Source organism: Aulonocara sp. 'chitande type north' Nkhata Bay, linkage group LG16 (genome assembly GCF_057382095.1).
Source record: "Aulonocara sp. 'chitande type north' Nkhata Bay isolate Kocher_YH1m ecotype deep benthic linkage group LG16, A_spYH_male_GT1.1, whole genome shotgun sequence".
Classification (NCBI taxonomy): Eukaryota; Metazoa; Chordata; class Actinopteri; order Cichliformes; family Cichlidae; genus Aulonocara; species Aulonocara sp. 'chitande type north' Nkhata Bay.
In genome coordinates, this window is record NC_141359.1 from 27,640,362 (window position 1) to 27,662,109 (window position 21,748).

The 21,748-nt window shown below is 38.6% G+C and overlaps 1 protein-coding gene across 4 annotated transcripts; it reads right to left on the reverse strand.

Annotated features, from left to right (window-relative positions):
- Nucleotides 1–41: 41 nt before the first annotated feature.
- Nucleotides 42–19,990, reverse strand: LOC147311743 (uncharacterized). Of its 4 annotated transcripts, none has more exons than XM_086265501.1 (14): nt 19,701–19,990; nt 14,028–14,134; nt 13,724–13,907; nt 13,138–13,238; nt 12,865–12,991; nt 10,913–10,963; nt 10,465–10,518; nt 9,891–9,947; nt 8,938–8,973; nt 8,055–8,084; nt 7,653–7,670; nt 4,844–4,960; nt 3,347–3,403; nt 42–3,219 (listed from the first exon to the last, which is right to left on the reverse strand). In XM_086265501.1, exons 1-14 carry the CDS (start codon nt 19,762–19,764, stop codon nt 3,191–3,193), a joined length of 1,032 nt encoding a protein of 343 aa, XP_086121627.1. In that variant the 5' UTR covers nt 19,765–19,990; the 3' UTR covers nt 42–3,190. The 4 variants fall into 4 exon arrangements, with proteins under 4 accessions (XP_086121627.1, XP_086121626.1, XP_086121628.1 ...); XM_086265500.1 differs by having other exon boundaries at nt 3,347–3,406; nt 19,701–19,989; XM_086265502.1 differs by lacking the exon at nt 9,891–9,947 and having other exon boundaries at nt 3,347–3,406; nt 19,701–19,988.
- Between the last annotated feature and the right edge of the window lie 1,758 nt (nt 19,991–21,748).

The following is a 21,748-nucleotide window of genomic DNA, read 5'->3' on the forward strand; positions in this document are numbered from 1 at the left end:
ACTGGTCTATCAACAGTGGCTAAAAATGAAAGAAAAAGAAATCCCACAAAAACTGTTTAATTGATTCCTCAAACATTATTTACACAACTCCAGAAGAACACAAGTGCCAGATGACAAAAATAAAAAGGACAGTTCCTACACAAAAACCACACAGAATATTTAAATAAACAGGAAGTCAGAAGAAGAACAAATGAATTGTCTATATATGTGTAGTAAATCAAGATGTATACAGGATAGGAACGTGCTTCTCCCATTGAGATTACAAAAAAAATCTCTGCTTGTGTCGCTGTGTCGTTTTTTTATGATGACATTATTGTTTGTTTTCCTATCAGGAATATTCAAGAGCATATAAGGAATAAGGCAGGACTGGTCAGTGCCATGATTGATGCCCTAGTGTTATGTGGCAAGTGCACTTCAGGACCCAATGAGTTTACAACACTCAAGGTTTACATTCTGGTTTGAATGCTGTGTTCTGATACTTTGTATTGCTGGGATCAAGCACCATGAGGTGACTGTAGTTGTGAATTGATATAATATAAATAAGACTGAATTATTGACCGAGAGTGTTTCGGCAAAATGTATTGTTGACCATGATGTCCTCAGTGCAAGCAACGCATATCGAATTTTTCTGGATTATTGTACGAGTCTCCATTACAGGAAGTTATCTAAAAGAGCATCGCAGGACATTTCAGTGCTTTTGTTCACTGCAGGGCAGTACTGCATTTAAAGAAAAAATTTGTATTTTGAAGGCATCGGTGGCTAGTCCTATTTGTATTATTATTATTGAGTGGGTATTTTTTGTGCATTGTCACTCCTGATACACTATCTACGTAGTTCAGTGTTACAAGAGAAAACAGCTTTTGTCTGTCACAGATTACAGGTTAAGAAGGCAGATCGCTGACACTGCGTCTGACCCACAGTTTGTAGAGTGGAATTGATCACAGATTATTAACATTTCTCAGCTTGAGGCTAGGCTGTTAGCAACAGTCTCTGTCCTGTATTGCAGCTATATGGTGCTTTACAAGTAACACACATTACATGACCTGCAGCACTATGCAGCCTCTATAGCCATATATCAAAGTTTAAAGGGAGCAGGGCAAGTACAAAACTTCAAGGAAACAAAAAAGACATTCAGAAGTTACGATTTTTTTGTGTGTGTGCTACATTTGGAAAAAAGCCGTAGCGCTGCATTCTTTGCATTTTACAATAATATTAACAAAATAGCACAGCAAACAAGCTGACTAAAGACAATCTGTCGGCTCCGAGGCACGGCTGCTAAATGTAAAGGATTCCTATAAAAAAATCACAAGTGAATGGCGTTTGTAATGTGGATACATGAACAATAAAAATACACTGTTACAGCAGCTGGCTTGCTCAAATAAAGAGACACACAATGAGAAGAGTTTTACATCTGCCACCAGCGGAGGTGGTTGAAAGAGTTTAGATTGCAAGATTAGCTAAAATAACTAAGACTGCAAACGGCCCGACTGTGGACACACATACAGCAGCTGTTATGTTTGTGTTATTATTTTACATGCATGAGCAGTTTAATTTTAAAAAATGTAATTGCGTAAATGACAGATTAAGAATGAATACAGAACACTCTTTCATTGTTATAGCCTCCTACTGGTTTGCTTGTCTTCTCAGTAACAGATGGGTAAAAAGTTAAAGGTTGACCCAGCATTAAGGGTGTTTAAAGTGTTAAGCCAGTTCATGTCTCTGGAACTATTGGAGGAATAAAACAATATTCTTCTGAAAAAATATTCCCTCATTATGTATTTTGATAACGTTGTTGGAGACCTGGGGGGAGATCTCAGACTGATAAGTCCATAGTTTATGGATCCCATTATTTTCATTCTTACCAAGCAATTAAACAGGCAATTTGGATGGGTGTATTTTCATCTTGTAAGAGACTTCAGGCATCAAAGTGAAATGTTTTAAATTTAGAATAGCTCAGAAATTTGAAATTTGAAACAGCAACAAAAAAATCTCCCTGCAGCATAAACCATCCTTTAATTTGTCACCCTGTATATCTTCTCTGTGTGTCTGTAGATTGCTCAAGCCAGGCTGTGTCAGTGAAAGGCACTATAGAGAAAAAAAAAAAAAGACTGCTTCACAACTACACACATACTACATCAGAACAAAGTCTAATACATTACTACATGACCTCCATTGAATTTGTCCATGTCAGGTGTACCAGGTGACCATTCATCCATTTACAGAAACAACACTGGATTAGACTTTACTTCATCGTACTTTAGTAAGTTTACACAATATATTTTTGTTGGCTTGTTTTTGGTATTTCCTAAATTAATATGACTTGAATCTTAGGCTGTATTTGATTTGTGTCATCTTTTAATGTATTCAACCGACCGAGGAGAAACGGTCACTTAACAGGATTTTAAATCAAGCCCCTTCACCTATCAGAAAACAAGCACACACATTCAGTGACATCGGTGGTCATCTAAACACATTTGACCACGCATCCCAAGAATACTCGTCTTTAAATCCTTTACCACAGCTCCTAACCAGACTCCACAAAATGCTTGCTACTGTGTCCCCCTGTTATCCAGTTAACCTGCATCTGTACTATAGATAATTGAAAAAGAAATGTCTTATCTAAATGATTTAAAATCATACGGGCAGTTCAACAATGGCAAAATTGTATAAAATTCCAAAGAAACAATTACAAGTTAAACACCTACAACATCGATTTCAGTTACTGTTTTGTATTTACATTGAATTAATAGTAGCCATATAAATAAAATTAAAAGGTAGGTATATAATTAATCCATTTTATGGTTATACGTAAATTGAGATTAAATCTCTTTAATGGCCACTCTGAAAAAAATTATAATAATTTGGTTTAAAGTAGAGTGTTTGACCAATTATTTTAATACATTTTTTTAACAATAATGAAAGCCCTAAAGATCACATGATCTTTTTCTAGCTCCTTCTTTCCACATTTATGCACACACAAGAATGAACGGATATTATTCACACGCACACTGAGACACATCCACGCAAGCTCGTGTAGAGCAACATACAGACATAGAAATTCAGACTGAAACACGCAGCCCTACTCTGGGGCCTCACAGTAATTTAGCTCTACAGAGGACAGAGCCGAACAGTGAGATTGCCACTTTGTTAGACTGTAGTTGGCCCGGGCGGTAAGGTGATCGTTTCAGGTCTAGGAGGAGTTCAGAAGGTTGCTAAGAACTGTAAATAAAGAAAGGAGGGAAAAAATAGATTAATGGTTAACACGTTTAAAGTATTACATGTGAATATTTATATCAAAAATGTGTTCTTTGCGTTTTCGTTGTGTGTGTGTGTGTGTTTGTCATACCCTGGGGATCTGACCGAGCCTCTGCTGCATCAGCTTTGTGTGGAGCCTCAGGGTCTGCTTCTAGTCACAAAGATTGACAGTCAGAGAAAAGCGAATAAAACAAACGTGGGAACTCATTGCTCAATTGCAAGGTTGTACTGCCAAGTTGAATTTCGCAAGTATTTAAGCAACAACCTCCAGAGCAGAAAAAATGAAGCCAACATGCAATTGCCCAAAAAAATTGCAATTCCTTAAGGCTACAATTAAAAGTGAATATATGCTCATAGATCCCCACAAGGCTTATAGTTTGCATGAAAAAGGACAGCTTTGTGAGCACTACTGTATTACCGCCTGTCTGCTAGGCTTCACTTTCGCTGACTCAAACAACTGAACTGGACCCAAGTTAATCAAGATCAAAATGCAGAACTCCTATACAGCTATACAGCTATACTATTAAAGTTGAGGTTTCAAAATTAAGATTCGCAATCTGTGAATCTGTGACATCATGGTGGATATGCCCATCCTTTGTATACAGTCTATGATTTAGCTTAATAATGTTTCTACTAATTAGCATCAAGTTATTGCGTCCCTTCTCTCAAATATGAGGAAAAGCGTTCATCTTCCTTCAGTGTGAAACTGCTTCACCAGCTGTACAGAAGTGTGAATTTCTAAGGATCTTGATTTCTTGGGGTAATTGCATATTATCCAAACCATGAAAATTAGTTTCTTATTTTTTGTGTCACAGAGGAAAACTTATACCTATTCGTGAAGTCTTTTAAATTATTGTTAGTGAAGCAGAAACAAGCTGCAATTACTACCTCTGCTCTTTACAGAGGAAAACTGCATGTCTAAATATGTTTAATCAAATTAAAAACACATATTGTCTATTACTCTAAATGCTCAAATTATAAGAGTTACTTTGAATCTGACTACTGGCCTGCACTGCTATAAGTGGATGCCCTATTACTCATGTTGACTGCAAATGAAAACTTTGCTGAACTGGCAGTAATAGGATGCAGGATGCGAGAATGGTGTGAGTCGTATGTCACTGACAACAGTTCATGAAAGGGAGCCAAAAGCTGAATTTAAAAGAACTGGTAAACTTGAAAACCCGTGCTTTTAGGACTACAAGTAACAAACACACACCTTGCCCACTGGACACAGTTAGGATGAAACTTGATTTAAAGCGGAGATTCAGATAAAAGATGAATAATTTTCTTTTGTAGCGTCATTAAAGCTTAACAGATCTGAAGCTCTGATGGGGGTTGGCATTCATTTCAAAGAGCTTGGACATAAGCAGTTCTTCTGTTGCTAATGTGGGCACCAAACTGAACAACAAACACAATTTTGGCATACACTTCATTCATTGTTGATGAGGGTCAAGAAGAATTTCTTGTCTGGTCAAATACCAAACCTTGCGTACAGCAGTTAAGGTAGCTACTGTATAAATTGAGTTTTCCCTTTGATTTATTATTATTAATTAGTTTTCCACCAGCAACAAAAGGATCAGATAATTACCCTGTCTATTTTTGAAGCACAGCTTCTTCTGTTGATAGGTGAAGTATCCAGCGATTGCTCCCACTGCAGACACAACAATCGCACTAAGGATTGCTGCTAAAGAGCTTGAGCTGGCCTCTGTAGCACAACAAACAAACAAAGAGACAAATAAAGATAAGTCATAACAGCAGAGAATGTGCAGTCAAGTTCAGCAGTATCCTATGAACATGCCACTGGAACTGTAAACCTATTGGTCTGAGCATTAATGTGATCTGTGAAAATCCATCTATGACAACTGTAACTGTAACACTGAGTGTCAGCACTGGGTGCCATTTTGCAGTTGAAAGAATGAATATCAATTTAGCAAAGAAGCTCACTGACATGACATAATGTGTGAATTATGTGTGTATGTGTGAGACAGACAGGGGGAAGGGAAGGAGAGATGAAGTGCAAGCAACAGTGTGTGTGTGTGCGTGTGTGTGTGTGTGTGTGTGTGTGTGTGTGTGTGTGTGTGTGTGTGTGTGTGTGTGTGTAAGCGAGAGAGCGAGGCTGCATCATCTCGTTCCAGAATTTTCTGATTCCTTTTCATTCGTCTGTCATTTAAACTTCCCACAGCATTCACAGTGAGCATTCACAGAAATCTGTCTGCACCTGTAACCCAGTTACTATGACAACACCAAAATGAATAGTTTTCATGCTGTGTGACAGCACACCGCCAAGTATAGGTACTGGCACATACATCACTAAATTGGCTAAATTGTGAGTAAATGTAATTAATTGTGCATCTAAATAATGTTTTTAACAAACAAAAAGGTTTAAGTAACCCCATCAAACTCATTGTAATAGGTCGCTACACTAACACTACATATATCTGGCACATGATTTCATGCTGTTGTGTTTCCAACTTAAAGGCGAGGCTTTTATTGTCTTGTTGTGGCCTGAGTCGACAGCGAGACTTTCAGCGCTACAGGGGTGAAATTGATGTTGAGGCATAAAAGACAAGTTCGGAAAAAAAAAAGAATAAAAGAGGACAGGAGATCCAGAGCTCACGGCGAGAAAAGCAAGGGAGTGGCATGAGTCAGAAAAGTGAGACGAATAAAAAGTGGGAATTAGTCAGTTAAATTAAGTGGAATGAAACCGGAGAGTATAGTGAGTCAGAAAAAGGAAGTAAAGGTGGGTGGAAACTGACGTGTATGAGCATGAATGCGCATAAACGCATCACATACAGCTGGGACACAACTGTTTCTTGAACAGAGGCATTGACATGAAATAATACTAAATGACACTGACTATCATCGAAATATGTTTTAGAGTCGCTCCTGTAATTAAACATTTGGGCACTTGTGAGTTAAACCTTGAATCCATTTGGTAGATTCTACAGCTTTTGCTTCTTTTATAAAATTATTCTTAGATGTTTTTTAAACTTGAAAGGAAGGTTTAACCATCAAACCTACCAAAGCTACTTGACTACACATAATAATTAAAGTTTTACCTCCCTTTACCACTACAATGGATTCTAAATTGAACAATCAATATGCGATTGAAATGCTGACTTCAAAGCATTAACTGTTTCGGAATTACAACCTGTTACAGTCAATCGAAGCCACTATACTTGGTTAATGAAAACACTTTACAACATCTAGCCAAGTCAAGAACACTCTCAAGGAAGTAGGTGCGCCTTTCTCAAGGTCTACAATCAAGAAATGCCTTCACGAACACAGCATTTACAACAAGGTGTGAAGCCCTGGTTATTCTCAAGAACAAGAATGCCAGATTAGCTTTGCTGGAAAACATCTAAAACTGCCTGCAGAGTTCTGACAAACATGGAACAGATTAAATAAAGCTGAACTAGTACTATGAAAGCATGGAGTAAAAGAGAAACAGCTCATGATCCAAAGGTATGTATGGCTACCAAGGGGAACGGATCCACTGGTATTTACTGATGATGTGACTGATGAGATAGCCCGTCACAGTGCAAATAGATAAAAACACAAAGCATACTGCAAAGCTACCCAAGAGTTTCTCAAGGCAAGAAATTCGATAGGGCCAAGTCAGTCACCTGATATCAACCCAGTAGAGCATGATTTTCAGTTACTGAAGACAGAACTAAATGCAGAAATACCCACAAAAAAGCAGCAACTGAGAGTAGCTTCAGTAAAGACCAAGCACAGCATCTCAAGTAATGTGACATTTGGTGATGTCCATGGATTCGGGGCTTTAGGCAGTCACTAACTTCAAAGGATTATCGCCCAAGTAATAAAAACAGTCTTTGTGAGCCTCTAAAAATAGGACCTATGTATAAAAATGTTTCTAATTCAAAATTAAAAGTCTGACTCTTTAATTTAAAATCCACTGAGCAGTGCATAGAGGCAAAACTCCAAAATTTAACTGTAGTGTTAGAAAGACAATGTAAACAGACTATAATTAAAAGTGACTGAGATGACCCGATCAATAATGGGGTTGTAATTAGGGTGTTGCTGTGGGGCTTGAATTATTTGCTACCAAAACATTCTGGTAATAATCATCACAGTGAAGTCATAGTTGGCCCAGCAGCGATTCACTTCTGAAGTCTGTGTCTTGTGCACACAGACTTCAGAAGTGGTGCTCAGGACGCTGTGAGCCCCAGAAGTCAGTGAATATTTAGCAATGCTACAAATGAGTAATGCTCATGTGTATGTGTGCAGGTTGGGAACTGAATAGATTTTTGATCAGTGAATATGGAAAGAGATTATGGTGAAAGGTTGAGAGTCTTAGCCAACTAAGTTACATGTAGGTTTGTGGCACACGTGGATTGTTACTTTAAAATAGGAAAACAGAGGAGAGAACTCACTTTGGGGCTGTTGATCTGCTGTAAAGAAGAGAGAACACACAAAAAGTTAGCAACATAACAACATCACATTCAGTTGTTCATGGTAAACTGTTTGTATCCTTTCATCTGCTTTGATATGAACATTTAATTCTACTGTTATTTCCAATAAAATTCGATGTGACACACCCCTAAAGACCAGCTTCAAACACGAGAGAGAGGCATTTCTCTGTGACTCTTGTATCCTGTTTGCATTGACAAAGGCATGCCAGTAATATCCTGTCTGTTTCAGAACCACATTGGGCCTATTTGTGCTGCTGCGGCTACGATCCTATGTACGGTATTTGACTAGGATTTGCACTGTAATATTTTGCTATCATGCGTATTTTTGATCTCAAAGACAAACAGAAAAAATTAAATCCTTACCATCACTCCCTGAGGCACCCAAAGCAGGCACTAAAGAGAGACAGAAAGACAAGAAAGGAGAGAGAAGGTATTATTTAAATGCTCTAATGATGCATGTAAAGCATTGTTGCTGAAATGACAAAGTGGAAAAAAAGAAGAAAGGTGAGATTATTCTCTTTACAGTGACTTGTAACCTCAGGGGCATTAAGAGTTCTAAAGTTTCTGTCCTAACTAGACTGTACAAACACACACACACGCTCATGCATACACAAGATTGTATGAAACATCCCTTATGTACAGTTACAAAGATGGCAAAGATACTTTTATAGCATCAGAGCGATAAAATATCTCACAGAGAGAGAGCGAGAGAGAGACAAACACTTTCTCCAGCTCTTTCACAACCTGATCTTTGATTTTATCCACACTCAAACAACCCTGTTATCTCCTTCTGCGCTGCCTGTCTGTATATGTCTGTGACATCATCCTTGCCCTTTACTTGCTTCGACTTGAAGAAGCTGCTAATAACAGAGTACTAAAGAGGAGTCTTTCACCCTTCGCAAGTATATAAATGATTATACTACTTTTGAGTTTTCACATTTCAGGAGGGAACTGAGAAGCTGCTTCAGGAAAATCTGCTGTTCCCACATTTCTGTCATATTGCCGCAAGGTTAGTGATTAAGCTTTTGTAAAACAAGTCAGTTCAGCACCTTGTCATGGGAGCAAGGCACTGAACCGACAGCCTTCTTCCAATAGAGAGACAAGAGGAATGAGAAGAATGTTTTATGAAAACCAAACTACACCTTACTAGCCCCTGATTGCAATGCTAACTTTGTACATACACAGGACATTTTTAGTTTGGATACAACAATAAATTCAACCATAATAGTTATGAATGAATACCAACCATCTTTGCTTTTATTTTCGTCGTTTGACAGAGGTGCTAAAAAAATAAATGAAATAAAATTAACAAATACCGTGGATCAATAAAGAAATGCAAAATTATTCTCGGAATGGGAATTTCTTATCAGATGTTTATGAATACATATCACAAATCTAACACACTATAACATGGTGTTTCTGTCCCCCTTTCATTGGATTTAAATGGGAGCTGCCAGCGTCTTGAGCTCAGTCACATTTAACTACACAGTAACGATTAGCATTTGGTTTGTCTTAAACAATATCATGCATAGTTTATACACTTCTTGCTGGTTATGTTGTACAGGAGGTGCTAACAGTATGAACTAATTTTGCACTGAAATGCATTAGTGTTAATATGAATACATTCAGTGGTAGATGTACTATACAGTAGGCTAAACACCCACTAAAATATTGACCACTATTCACAAATAATAAGTACTCTAAGAAGTTTCAAATCCCAATTTAACCCTTGCTCAAGACCTACTGTGAATGTGGTGCATTAGCCCTGTTGTACCAGGCTCTAGAGCTACCAGAGGACCATCTCAAACCCCAGTCTGTGATGCAGTTTTCAAGTGATCAAGTGCTAAAAAATTTTTGGTAGAGGAATAACTTTGTTATTTTTTTTTAAACCTTTATGAAGATGACAACAGTCTTGTCACTAATTTCCCCTGTAATATTTTACATCTTAATGGCTTTAAGACTCTAATTTCACCACTTAAAAATAATAGATAATTAGATGATGGCAGCTAAGGCAAAAGCCTCAACTGGATATACAAATACAACTATTCATAGTTGATCCCTAAGATCTAGTCGCTGTCGTAAACAGGGCTAATCTCATTGCACTGGTTGTGTTGTTTCATATCTTTATTTATTCTGGACATTTTCGGTTATTGGTTACAAGAATAAACTGAATTTTAATTGTTATGAGCAATTACTAACCACCTAACTCCTGGTGTGCTACCACCCTCTTCTCCACGGGACTTTCCTGGTTTAACCCTGTATATAGTAAAATAGTCAATAAATGGGTGAATAAATGAATGAATTAATCAATCAATCAATCAATAAATTAGACAATCAATAAGCCTGTTAGTCAATCAATCTTGCCAATGTGTTTTTAAAAACATTGAAGCAAAAAGCATGTAGCCCTCCATGTCGATGGGGCCATGACAGTTGATCCCTAAGAGATGGTTATTGGTTACGACACTAAACTGAATTGAAATTATTATGAGCAATAACTTCCCAACTTCCCAACTTCCGGTTACAGATGGGAAGCGCATCTGTAACCGGAAGGTCGCCGGTTCGATCCCCGGGTGTTGGGCAGAGGGGCCGATGGCGCAATATGGCAGCCTCGCTTCCGTCAGTCGGCCCCAGGGCAGCTGTGGCTACAACCGTAGCTGCTTCCACCAGTGTGTGAATGTGAGAGTGAATGAATAGTAGCATTGTAAAGCGCTTTGGGTGCCTTGAAAAGCGCTATATAAATCCAATCCATTATTATTATTATTATTATTATTACCTGAATTCTGCCGTGGTCCCATCCTGCTCTTCACGGGAGTTTCCTGGTTTAACACTGTATACAGTAAAACAATGAATAAATCAATCAATCAATCAATCAATCAATCAATCAATCAATCAATCAATCAATCAATAAGCCTGTTTGTCAGTCAATCAATCTTGCCAATGTGTTTGTGAAAACACTGAAATAAAAAGCATGTAGCCCTCCATGTCGATGGGGCCATAACAGCTGATCCTTAAAATCTACAGTCACTGTGGTAAACAATGCTACTCTCTTTGCATCGCATAGATTGTACTGATTTGAAGTTTTCAGTCAAAACTACACTTTAGGCTAAATCTCCATCAGTATCTGTTCGTGCTGTATTGGACAGGTACTTCTGTGCATCTCCATTTTTTTTTATCAATAGCAACAATAAACTCAACAGCAATTATTATGAGCAATTACTGACCATGTGTTTCCTGCTCTGCAATTGACGTCTTCTCAATGTTAAACCCTGGATCTGGTAAATAAACAAACAAATAAATAAATACATACATACATACATAAACAGAAACACAAAATCAATCACTGTACAGGAATTTTATCTAGATAATGCCAAAACATATTGAAACACATGTAACACACTGTAACACTCTGTTCTCAGTCCCTCATGACCCTCGTGAATGCCCTGCAGAATGTGTTCTCAGTACTGAAATACTGAAACACAGCCAGCTCCAAGGGTGTAACTGTGATCTTGTGAACCAATGTTGACTTAGATTAAGGGATATTGTCTGTCACGAACAAAACCTTACCCTACTATATATTTATTGGGGAAAACCCAATTGACTTAAATAACATGTGGGACTCAGTGTATAGTGTTAGGCTGGCCAGGGCAGGGTGGGGTGTGATCACCGCATTAATTTATCACTGATAGAAACCTCAGTGACCTATTTTCTAGGGACCTATTCTTTCTGTTAATAACATCATGAAAACAAATGCAATTAAAATACCAAAATAATTTATTGATAGGATGGATGTTAAATAACAAACCTACATTACTCTCATTCTGACCCCCACATCTTTTCTTCTTGTCTGAATAGTTCTTCCAGGGTAATTGGTCCAAATTACTAACTTCCTTTCCCATCTCAGTGCTTGCACTTCTAGGGACAAGCTAAGCTAAAGCACAATGTCTCTGTCTAAAAAAAGGTAAAGCCAAACATAACCTTAGAATAGGACATACTGACATGAGGTCAGCATAACATTTAGTATGAAAGAGCACAAACTCCAGTTTGAGAAAGAGGGTGTTATAAGATAAATAGAAATAAATTAAGGGAGACACTTCTATTTTCATAAACCTTTACTCGGGTCATTTGGCAGGCTCATGACATTCATAATTTGGAAGATAAAATCAGCCAAGCCAAAATCCCACCTTAGAACCTTCCTAAGGGAATTGTATTTCCTGATAGAAAGGCACAGATGGATTATTTTGTTCAGAAAACAGGGAGTTGCAGAAAAAAATATAGAGTACATTACACCTCAAAAAAGCATTACAGCATGTACATATTGTTTAATGAGTGACAATGCAAAAGTTCTGTCAGGAGTAATTTTATTAGTCCCAGAATCAAAGAATCTCTCAGTTGAGATCGAATCTCAAATTTAAAATATGTAGTTATGGCCAAAATCTAGAAAACAAAACTGCAAGAATGAAAGGCATTCTTCAGATCTGTTTGATTTGAAGTCTTTGCTCAGGGACAGGCAGCGCTGCCGTATATTCAGAGATTATGGGAAAACCCCAAGATTCAACTGATCATCTTAAGAAAGCTCTAAAAAATGTTTCTGCTCAAATGATTTTCAAGCTATGCAGATCCTCATCTGTCGTTTCTGTAATTATTTAAAATGCTGTAAATGAACATTTCTGAACATCAGCTTAACTTGCAAGCTTCTGTGTATTTCATATAACTGAATTTAAGGAAAATAAAATGTTTTTAGGTCTTGTTTAGAGGTTATATGATCAAAAGAAGAAGGAGTCATAATGCCAAATAATAACCGACCTGCATTTGCAAAGGGAAAATACAGGTATGTTTATTGTCTGTATGCTATTATTTGTGTATATATGAGGCATATAAAGGTCTCTTTATACTACTTGTTATGACTTGCAGTTCTACTGTCACACAAAATACATGCTTATACTGGAAACAAGGGACAGCAGGTGACGTTTTACTAAGAAGTTTGTGTAATATCCCATCATAAAAGACACTCAAGAGATGGCCTCATCTACAGAATACATGTGCTTGGCTCTGTTTACAACTTTTTCTCTGTGGTCTTAGCACATACTCATTTTCAAAACTCAGGTGCATTTTCCATATTCATGAATGCATGTACAAGAGTGTGCAAAATATGTACTTGAATATCTTTACTTACTTATAGTGACAGTTTCATCTGTGGTTGTGAAATCATCTGTGGATGACTCTTCATTAGCAGATGGATCAGTTGGTGCCTCCTCATTGGCTTCTAGACCTACTGTTGTTATGATGTCATGAAGTCCACTCTATTAAAAAAATATTATAACACATATGAACCCATAGTACAGGACACATTTACTCACTATCATAGCAACCTATTAATGACATCTGTAAAATACAAACCTTAATAGGTGTGAATAAGAAGTTTTACTTTTAAAAAAATGGTATTAACCTCGTCTTGAGCAGGTGTTGTATTCGCATTTGTGGTGGGTTGCGCCTCCTCATTAACTGCTGTTTGCGTAGCTTCTGGAGTGTCATCCTCAGAATCAGCAGCTGGCCATGGATAGAAGTGAAACAGAAGTAGCGAAGCATTAGTTCACTGATTTTTCCTTTTATAGCCCAATTACCACATTCTGTGGCATGGGCTTTTAGGGCTTGTTTTGCTGCACAGTTAAAAACAATACAAGAAAGACATGTAAGAAACATTTTACATTATAATAGCCATTCCTTCAAAGTTACATCATTTTTTTTGATGTAATAGTGCAAAAGTTGAACCTGCTTTTTGCTGCAATGAAGAATGAAGAATTTTATTTTTAATAAACTGCAGCTTTGCTGTGAGATATTAACTACCTGAAACATTTTACAGCAGAGAGGTAAAAAAAAAAAAGAAAGAATAAAAACAACAGTGTAGTATGAATGCCAAGTATTAAAAAGTGAGGAAACTGACAGCAGTTTATTTATCTAACAAAAAAAGAGAAACAAAAGCACCATGTTTCATTATTGCTTTAAATGTGCATATATGCAATTCTAATAATCACCTTGTGTAGTTGTAGGCGCGTCAGAAATAACTGGTTCTGTTTCTCCAGTCGTAGGACTCGCTGATTGACCCTCCTCCCCTGCAGGAGCATCTGTAGGCACTGGCTCTGTGCTTACATCTGCAGCATTTGCTTCTTGGATTAATTCAGCCTCAGGGTCAGCAGTGGGCTCAGGCTGCAATACTTCCTGTTTGGCACAACATTTTATTTAAATAAGCAACGGTCTATGTAACACTAGGTGAGATTTTCAAACGGCTGACAGGGACCCAGGACTGAACAGTTCAAACAAAATATCTCAACTTCTCACCTCAGTTGCAGTGACCACCTCCCCAAGGTTATGCTGGTCGATGACCTCTACATCTGCTTTAGATGTGGGAGTTTCAATAGATGGCTCTACTGTTGGGATTATATCATCTGCACAAAGTTAAGTGAAAGACGCAAGTCAGAGAATAATACAGTGTGGGATTACATACTGACAATCAGTTGGAAACAGATGGGAAAAAGCCAATTCATGGTGCCACAGCTGGCAGAACCTGTACAACAATCAAACAAAAAAGGCAGACATGGCGACTCAAAGTCCACCTCAGTGTCTCAAAGAATATTTTTCCATGCTTTTGAACCCATAGAACTTCCCGATGATACAATTCCCTATTTTGTACCTTTTCTGTTTGAAAACCAATGCAAGGAATATCGCATTGGTTTCTAATATAATAATATAGATAATAAAGTTTCTACTAAAATTTTGGCATGATTTGTGTAACCGCTGATTATTAAAAAGCAGCACGCCTTAATCGCCTTCCATCTGTTGCTCCTCTAAGTCATTAAAGTCATCTGAGTGGTGTTTAAGATGACACATACATAAACTTAGAACCACACCCTGGCCTGATTGGTGCCTGATGCTACCGATCCAGCCAAAAACAAACGAAAAAAACCTGCTTCACATACACATCGATCACTTGTGACCTGCTTCCACATCAAATGCAGTCTTAACCTCAGCACTGGCATTGCAACTCTGTGCTAATGAGAAAATGACAGAGATGTGCTCTTTGTCAGTCTGTGTGTGACAAGCAATGTGTGCGTGTACGCCTGTGACATTCCCCCGTCGCATGTGACAAGCTCAAGCAGTAAAGTGAGCTCTGGCTTGATTGTTCTTTGCTTGCTGACGTCAGCAGCACCCTGATGCTGGTTTATCTGAGCAGATCTTCTTTCACAAAACACCCAATATTAAGGCAGGACTGATTAAAAAATGTAATCAAATACCTCTACCACTTTTTTAAGAGCTATTCATTGCAGGGTGGATTTTCAATAAAGAATCACGGGGCTTGCCAAGTGAGATTGTATCACAATGGGAGAGCAGCAACACATCTAAAGTATTTCCATCGGGGTGAAAATCTTTTAGTGGTAACAAGTACTGGCTACACCCTGAATCCATTCATCCACACAAATATACATTCATATTGCAGGAAAAAAAAATCACACACACAAACAAAAGCAAGTGCACACACACACTGCAGCATGAATATTTGACATGCAAACTCTCATGCACCACTGCATGGCTCCTGAAACCATCATAGAAAAAAATCTCTTTGTTCCACTGAATATCACTGCACCAGTTTAACAAACATTAATCAGTTTCCATACATTGTGCGCATGGATATGTGTGGTATGTATCAATTTCACTATCTTAATCAGTTCTTTGGAAATTACTGTCTTCAGCAAAGATGTGCTGTAGCATGCCACTTCAGGCTAATGGGGTGGAACACAGTTAAGATTGAAGTTGATGAGTCTCACCAGAACACCTATGGTGAGGCACAGAAAAAACACTACATTCATCAAACTGTTCCTTAGACAGCTGTCAGTAACCTTCTGCCACAATCTTATTAATAATCTCTCAAACCATTAACTCTAATAATGAGTCTCTATTTGTGTGAGAACGCAGTGTGCATGAGACATGAGGATAAAATATAATTCCCCCAGTTCTTGTGCATGTGTGTTTGTGTTTATGAGTGTGTAGAGGCTACCCCTCTATGCAAACTCCTTCTTCATAGAACATTCTGTTCCCATCTATTAGTTTGCCACTTCCTCGTTTAACTACCTCTCCCATAAGCATTGCCCAGTCCAGCAACACTTACATGCATACATACAAACTCATGTAATGTTCCCTCCTCCCCTCCTGTCCCCTATCATACAAACAGCTACATGTTCACACACGTGTGAAGTTCATGTGCACACATGTTCCCATTCACCCTCTCTGAGTAAGGGGAGCCCTGTTTTGTGTTAGCACAGCAGTGAAGCCAACTGTTGCACATCCCAAGCGCTCTCACTCCTTGCCTTCCCTATCGCCCCTTCCATTTCACCAAGTCTTGACTCTCTCTCTCTTTCATTGTCGCTACTTTCCCTTGAGGCTGATGAGTCATCTGTGTCTCTGACATGGCCGCACGCTATTGTGTGGCGCAAAACAACTGTGCTAAACTGCAAAAATATTCCCTGAGAAAGAAGTTCCTAAGTTAAACCAGTTCACCCATGTGGGAACGTATCTTACTATCAATTAGACTGGCGGAAAAATCTCTCTAACAGCACCTAGAAGCTCATTAATTAACAAAAATTAAAGTGTAATAAAGAGAACTTGTCTTGTTGGGTTTATGCCGTCGCTGGAAATGAATGCCGCCACTATTAATTTTATTATTATTATTGATTAGACTGCTGATTGATTTTTTTCAAATACTGACTAATTTAATTGGGTAGAATGAAAGCAGATGTGGGAAATGCCTGATATAATTTCATACAGCCCGAGTGACATGATCAAATGTCTTGTTTTGAATATCTGTGCAGCTACAAATGGCAAGTATTCAACATTTTAGATATAAGTGAATTATTACTTAATCATTCAACTGCCAACTACATTTATATCAAATAATATACTGGCAATGAGCAGGCAGTTAATTGATTATTTCTAGCTGCTCTCCTGAAAAGGACGACTCTTGGAAAAGACATATTTCTGCCTATAACTCCTGGCAACTTCTAGCTCCGTGAGAGAAATTTTATAAGCATCTTTCCACACAGCTCATTTCGAGTCCATCTTCACCTTTCCGTGTTACATAACCGGCAGTTTGCTTTACTACTTTTTTATATGACATGTATCTAGAAAGAAGAGTGATTGATAACAGCCTTCTGGATCTATGCCAAAATGTAAGAGTTCATCCTGAAGTATGCTGTACCTCGCCTATATAATTCAACCAAGATGAAATTGTAATATAGCACTTAGGATAGCAAACTGATATGGGCATCAGCTTTGTCATGGTGGCACTCTGGCATAAATCAACATGCTTTAAAAAAAAAAAGAGAGAGACAGAACTGTCATGACAAGGAACCAGGAAAAGTGGTTCTTGGGAAATAAGGTAAGAACTTTAATTAAAAGGAAATTCCACTTAAATATATGTGATTGCAAAGAATGCCACAAAGAGGTGTGGTTCTTATGAACAATTAATATACTGTGTTAAATAATGATGTTTCTGTAGTTTACAGCATGTTAACTAGTTTCAATGTTTTCAGGAAAGGGGACTAGTATAAACATTTGCCACATCAAAGATAGCAATCTATATACTGTGAAAAGCCCCTTGTAAAGAAATGACTAATAAACTTATCTTATGTTATCTTATGTTATCTTATCGTAGAAAGATAAATAACATGGACAGTTGGGAATTATACTAGTATGTGGATATGTCCAGTGATGGAACTCCTTATCTTGGCATTTTATATTACGCCCTAGCAAGCCTGACAATAAAAAGCTGAATTTGTTTTAATTCCTATTACGTTCTCTTTTTGTTTGTTTTGGAAACTGAAGAAGAGTAAAGGTGTTTTTAATGGAGTTTTAGTTATGTAACACACAGGACAGTGCATTACATAAATTGGAATCTGAAACACGTTACCAGCACCATGAAGTAAAAAAGAACATTACTCTCGAGCTTTTCTGGTTCCTACCATGAGATTTTGTGCGATTTCCTGTGTGTAGCTGAATGAGTAATAATGCGTGTGCATGCCCTGCCTTGTAAAAATACACATGAACTCATTTGTGCATGTGTGCCAGGTGACACAGGTATGGTTCTGTTGTGTTTCTATGGGATAGAAAGTGCTGTGTTTACCCCAATCATGTGTCTTAACAATGCCCCCATAGAGATAATGCATGTGTGGAGTGTTTGTGTGCATGGGTGTGGGTTTCCCTTATCCACCGAAAGAATGATTTATGTGCTAGCAGTTGAAGGTGTAAACACAGACAAGTCTGCACACACACACACACACACACACACACACACACACACACACACACACACACACACACACACACACACACACACACACCTGGCTCACATCACAGCTCTTTTTTCTTTTATTTGTTTCTAAGGCAAACACATGTTCCCTAGCTGAATTGTGCACACCGATAAATAAAGCACACCCATACTCCCACATGTTCTGTACATTAAACTTCTACCCCACTCCCACCTACACATACGCACACAGATGCTAAGGGCCCCCGGGAAGCGTAAGGCGCTGAGACTAGTTCTGTAGATGGGTGTTGTCTACAGCTGGTGCTGGATCTAGTTACTGACACTCCCTATCATTCAACTCTATAAATCGCACTATAACTGATGTGCACATATACAGCTGAGCTAGCGCCCCATCTTTTTTGGTGTGACTAAGAATTGGTGTGCACACATATGCAAGTCAGCAAACACACCCATTGAGATTTTCTGTGATTGAGTAGTCCAACATTTACTGAGTTTAAAATCACATTAAACTTCTGCAATTATGGGCAATGTGTGTGAAAAGAGAAGGGAAAAAAGCGCTCTCTTTCTCTGTCTGTCTGTTTGTGTGTGTGTGTGTGTGTGTGTGTGTGTGTGTGTGTCTGTGTGTGTGTGTGTGGGTGAGAGAGAGTGTGCGTGTGTGTGAAGGTGGTTCCTCTCTGATGGTTTATCTGGTGATAACCGGTAGAGTGAGATTTTGCCAGATTGCATCCATGCGCACCAACGTCCAACTGAATTTTTTTGCATAAGGATAATAAAACGAATTTGTCTCACTTTTTCCATGCTTGTGTATCCTTGTTTTCCCTCTCAATCAGCTACATTGTTCCTTTATCTTTTGCCAACAGCTGTCCACTTTTCTCTTTAGTTTTTCCTCACTTTATGTGTTTTTCTCAATGCTTCTTTCTATTCCTGTGAGTTTTACTGCACATTTAAACAATCTGGAATCATTGCATGTGCCGCAGGGAAGGGCAGAGGCCCATGGGCCAGCTGAAGGAGAAGGGAAAGGAAGAGGAGAGAGAAAACACGAAGAACGAGAGATGCAGAGGAAAAGAATAGATGTGGCTCAATAACACATTGAAACAGAAACAGGGAAACGGGAATCAATTATAATTATTTATGTAACAACAATGGAACCACCACACCCCTATGGACCCAAACTCCAGTCCAAAAAGAAATGGCCACATGACAAGACACACCTTTTTTTAATGATGATGTCTGGGAAACAAAGCTGGAACCCCAATATAGTAATAAAGATGGAGGGCTTTTCATTCGCTTAGCCAGAACTGATAATAACAATAATAACATAGATTTTTTTTTAATCAGCTAAAGGTTAATTGAATTGAAACATGACAGGGATTCGGGCAAAAGGCACAGTGGTAATTGTACTCACACAAGCAAAGGCAAGAGGAGAGAAAAAGACAGAAAAGGAGAAAGACAGGTGAGAGCCAGAGGGGAGTAAAGGTGGGGGGAGAAATGGAGGCAGTGAGATAATGACCAGCACAGTCAGTTAGTCAGACATACAGACAGACAGACGGGGGGAGAGACAGACATAGATGGATAAATAGATAGACAGACAGATAGATGCACAGATAAAAAGATAGATAGAAGCCACCATGCACACTAACACATGAAATGCTCTGCTGAAGAATGCGCTGAATTAACTGGAAACAAATTATTACCTTGTGCCTTGGCGTGCGTAGCCAGCAGGCTTCCTAATAGCAGAATCCACAGGTATGACATCATGGGAACACGGCGAGGCTGCGAATAAAATCGGGGTTCAATCTCCCTTTTCTCGCCCTTCAACAATGACAATTAACTGGCGTGGAGGTTTCAGGTAGATCTGGAGGGCGTGCTCGCGTGTGTGCCGGTGCGTTCTTGCGCGTCGGATCAATCCAAGGTGCTGAGATGCTCAGGCTCAGTGCGCGCCGCCGCGGATCCGTCGTCCCCTTTGTCTGGATTGGGAGAGAAGGTTCGGTTTTTATTGGTAGGCGGTCTCTTCTCTCAAATGAAGGGAGGCGGACTGACTGCTAGGTACGTTGCTGTGCTGGCATTCACATGACTTTCCGCGCTAATTAGTGGGCTTTTTGTCTGTATCTCTCTGTTAAGTATTGCGAACATTTCGGGTGCATGCTCTTCGTTATCAAGCGCGATTAGTGCCGATTAGGACTTGTGTCATTCATGATAGCAGCCGCCATGCACTATTTTAACTCGAAAGTGCCACTAATGAGTATAATCGTGTCATTCATTAAGTATTTCCCAAATTTTGATAAAGGGTCCAGCAAGACCTCGAAAGGATCTATCTCTTATGTGCTGAGGTCATAGCTGTGGGGATGGTACTATGAGTTGGGTAGGGTAGTATCATCAGCATTTAGATAAGAGCTGTATAAATTATATATGTTGTAAAATGTACTTTGGTTACCATGTTACCTAATATGACGATTGCCTTTAAAATAAAGTAAAAAAAACCCCAACAAAAATCATACAGAACGGCTGCGAGATGAAAGCCAGATTTATACAGAAAACATTAATAAACCTGTAACCATCCAGACAGCAAAGACAACACTGCACCTAAGCCTCACTCTTTATCACAACTGCCTCAAACACTCATTTCCTTTCAAAACCAGTGGTAACCAGATAACAAGCACGCCATGATTTACCCACAGAATAGTAACAGCCAATAGCAGCTCTGAGCTGGCTCTTATGAAAGCCACATAAATATCTTGTCGATCCGGCCATGCTCAATTTACAGGCCAAGGAAACGCATCGGATCCAACTAATACTTAATAACAGGTGATGTTTGGTTAATTTATTGTGGCAGAGCACGGAAGGCCTCAAATATTCTCAATAATTTCAAATATTACCCAAACCCCAAAAGTATGTTTCCAGCCACATACTTTTCATCATGTCTAGTTTCTAGGTTGGTTTTCTGCTCCCTTGAAGCAAAGAAATAGCCAACCTCCTTGGGCTGTCTTCGTGAGTACTGTAGGAGCAGCATGCTGATTCTAACGATGTTTCATGGGAAATTCAGTTTTGCATAGCCATTTTCATGTGCAGTCACTAATCTGTGGTCAGGGACACAACTTAACCTATGCAAGATACACACACACCATACACTACTAAAACTTTCTTAAACTAATAGAATTTAAATGGAAAGTAAATAAAAATAACAGAGAATCCAGGATGTGCTGCAGGATCCTCAGTACCCCTGCTTCCCATGGCCTTGGCTGAGACACCTAAAGGGATTTTTTTTTGTCTGTTTTGTTTTCTTACAGCAGCTTATCCCTTCATGACTTAATGATTTCCACATAAGTTTAATCATGATTTCGATTGTGTATTCTACATTTATAAACTTATGCTAAGATTTAAGATTAAGTCTGTAATTTGCTTCAATTTATTAAAAATATCATTTTCTGAAGAGGACAGAAAATCACTGATGTAAGCCTTAGGTCTGTTTTTGATGTTAAATTAATGTTAGGTTTCCATTTGAGAAAACCACACATGACCTCATGCACACCAACCAACCGACCAGAAGGTGGATCTGAAAGGGGAACATTTTCCTTTCCTCACCATTAAAAAAAACCCCCAAAAAAACCCTTTCCTCTCTGCCAAAGTGAAATGCGTGTGCTTTTATTAATCCACAGGTGGCGCCATTAATTCAAATCTTAATAAACTCCAAATGTTCAGGGCTGTGTTCAGATATAAAAACACAGAAGACAACATGCCACCA